General features: G+C 55.0%; 1 protein-coding gene across 3 annotated transcripts in view; it reads left to right on the forward strand.

The window, feature by feature from the left end:
• Positions 1-1,629: 1,629 nt before the first annotated feature.
• RPL10 (ribosomal protein L10) overlaps positions 1,630-3,019 on the forward strand; it is a 3,694-nt gene continuing 2,304 nt past the window's right edge. The window contains exons 1-4 of one of the 3 annotated variants that reach the window (XM_012662004.1): positions 1,630-1,712; positions 2,419-2,477; positions 2,560-2,667; positions 2,880-3,015. In XM_012662004.1, the coding sequence (XP_012517458.1) occupies positions 1,690-1,712; positions 2,419-2,477; positions 2,560-2,667; positions 2,880-3,015 (326 nt within the window). In that variant the 5' untranslated portion in view covers positions 1,630-1,689. Of the gene's footprint in view, positions 1,713-2,418; positions 2,478-2,559; positions 2,668-2,879; positions 3,018-3,019 lie in introns of all 3 variants that reach the window. The other 2 variants (XM_012662003.1, XM_012662005.1) reach the window with 2 other exon arrangements.

The raw sequence follows: 3,019 nt of genomic DNA on the forward strand, positions 1-3,019 counted from the left end.
CTCGGGAGGCTGAGGCAGTAGGATCGCTTGAGCCCAGGAGTTTGAGGTTGCTGTGAGCTAGGCTGATGCCATGGCACTCTAGCCCGGGCAACAGAGGGAGACTCTGTCTCAAAGAAAAAAAAAGAATTCCTTGGCCCAGAGAGGTCTTTGATGCCTGATGGATCACAGTGTGTCTAGGGCCAAAATATAGAGGTAGTCTACTACAGCATTGCTTGACATACATAACCAGAAATCCTCTAGGTCTGGGTGCCAAATACTTGACTTGACTTGCCCCACTGGAGTCAAAGCCTGTCACCCCCTTTCCTGACCTAAGTCAGCACACGGATCCAGAGCCCTGTGATGGAAAGGAAGGCTAGGTTTCCCTGGGTAGGACCCTGGACCATTGCTGCAAGTGCACACCACAAATCTTTCCAAGCCTTCCCCAAAGGGACCTGCAGCCAGTTAACTGAAATGACATATAATCCTGGAAAACAGGGGTGCTCGAGCAGGATACCCTCGCTGGTGGGCCACACCTGTCCAGTGACACGGGCAAGACTTTGTTACCATACTGTGTCCCATGTCCAGAAATGTGGACAGATACCTGACAGACACCACCTTTCCCCCATGATTTGCCCACCAGTGCTGCCCATTTGTGCCTGGGTACTACCCCGTGTGTGTATGGGTGTCTATGCTTCCCCATGAGCTCTCCAATCATACTCAGAGGCACTTTTTGAACACAGTGGAGTGGGATGGAGAGGGACTGCCACACCTCTGCGCCCTGGGAGGGTAGAAACTCACTGGAGGCGGTGCAAAAGAGTTCAGAGGCCAGGACTAGGGCGTGGCCAGAGACGGAGTGGCTGTCTTTCCTTCACAGCCGGGCGGGGTGCGGGTCAGGGTGGGGGGTGCGGGTCAGGGTGGGGGGTGCGGGCCCAAGGGTGCCTACAGGGTCTCCCTGGCCACCAGGCTCTTCCTCGGATTCTTCCCCGCGGGAAGGCACGACACCTGGGTCTCCGGGGAACGGCGCACGGCTCAGAACAAGGCCTGCTCCAGCCTTTCCAGTCAGGGGAAAGCAGAGACGGTCTCCCCCTAAGGGCTCCCGGTTGACAAAGGAACGCAGACCCAGGCCCCAGCATGGCGCTTCTCCGCCAGGCCCTGGAACCCAGAGGGAGGCACGGAGCGCGTTTCCAAGGCACCAAGCTTGGGAACACTCGCGCGGTCGCCGCGAGGCCACCGGGGTGTACCTTCCTTCTTTCCACTGTTGGAACATACGTCTGTCATAGTTACAGAAAAGCCTAGGGCAAGAGTTCTATGCCTAGGATGGCCAGCCGGAAGCGCGCTTCTATAGCACCCATGTGGCAAAGCCCGATTCGTCAGCTGGCCGCGGACGCCCATCCACCTCTCTGCTCTGCGCGTGTGCCGGGCTTCGCCCGCGCGCAGACGCAGAACACCGCCGTGTCTATGGTAGGAATGCATGACAGAGCGTCCACCTGCCCGCGCCGGGACTCTATGGTTCCTACGCGGGAAGATAGGCCCAGTATATAAGGCATGCGCAGACGTGGGAGCGCCTCTTTGCCTTCGGCGCGGTGAGTAAGCGCGGTTGCGAGCTCGGTTAGCGCCCTTGCTGGGTCTTACCCTGGCTTAAACCCTGTTCTCGTGTTGTGTTCCGACTTTTTCTATTTTGTTGCAGCTACCGAAGATCCTGGTATCGCCATGGGCCGTCGCCCCGCCCGGTGGTGAGTGCCGAATCCGTACTGTTGCACTGCTGGGGAAGGGGACGGAAAACTACTGCCCTTGGTCGCTAAAAACGACCGTCGTGTGGAGTCTCCCTCGTTTGGCGGTCCTGTCTTGGAAACTGATCCCATATTTTCCCTAATATCTTCCAGGTCGCTTTTAGTCTTTGTTTATACTATCTCTTCTTTTTCTTTAAAAGTTTATGCCACTTTATAGCGCTTTCCCCCTTTTGTTGTTGGGGTGGCGGATTGACCCTGTACTACATGTGCCGCGCCAGTGTCTGTTGGAAGCGACGTCTGCCGTGTACCCCACCTCTGTCCTGCAAATTTGCCGAATTTTGAGTTTGATACCCTCTCAGAGCCTTTGTGTGTGATCCCTGCCTTACTTCCGGGCGACATGCCGCGTGCGGACTCGAAGGGCTTGGTGAGGGGGGAAGCGGGCGCAGCCACCTCGCGTGCCCTGCAGGGGGCGCCGGGTGCCCTTCATGTGCCTCAGAGGCACATTTAGTGCCACGTGACTTTTAGTCGGGTCAGCTGAACTGTACAACTGTCGTGCGGCGAATGTTTTTTAACTGGGATAGCTTTTAAAAGTGTTCGCTTTATAGGAACTCTAAAACTAGGAGTAATGGAAAGCATTGGTGCTATTGTAAGTGCCTATTGAGTCTGCTTGTGAAAACCAGCTAAACGTGGGTTTTTCTCCCTTCTGCAGTTACCGGTATTGTAAGAACAAGCCATACCCAAAGTCTCGTTTCTGCCGAGGCGTCCCTGGTAAGTAGTGGAAGAGTTTCCAAGTTGGTTTGGCTTGCTGACTGAGCTGCCACCCCACACACTTAACCTGAGCATTTTTCAGATGCCAAGATTCGCATCTTTGACCTGGGGCGCAAGAAGGCAAAAGTGGATGAGTTCCCGCTCTGTGGCCACATGGTGTCAGATGAATATGAGCAGCTCTCTTCTGAAGGTGACGCGTGACTCTTTATCATTCCCTGTCCTTCCTGTGTGCTCACTCAGCCCAACCCAGAACACACTGCACTGGAATTAGCAGTGATGAAGTGCAGGCGTTTTTACAGAACTCACTAGGCCAACACATTTACTCTGAGGGCCGGGGGTGGCCGTGGGGTATGGGCTTTTCTACTTTCTTGTCTCATTGCTGCTATCCTTCCCCCTGCCTAGCCCTGGAGGCTGCCCGTATCTGTGCCAACAAATATATGGTAAAAAGTTGTGGAAAAGATGGCTTTCATATCCGAGTGAGGCTTCACCCCTTCCATGTTATCCGCATCAACAAGATGTTGTCCTGTGCTGGGGCTGACAGG

Source organism: Propithecus coquereli, unplaced genomic scaffold, assembly GCF_000956105.1.
Source record: "Propithecus coquereli isolate 6110/MARCELLA unplaced genomic scaffold, Pcoq_1.0 Scaffold748, whole genome shotgun sequence".
Classification (NCBI taxonomy): Eukaryota; Metazoa; Chordata; class Mammalia; order Primates; family Indriidae; genus Propithecus; species Propithecus coquereli.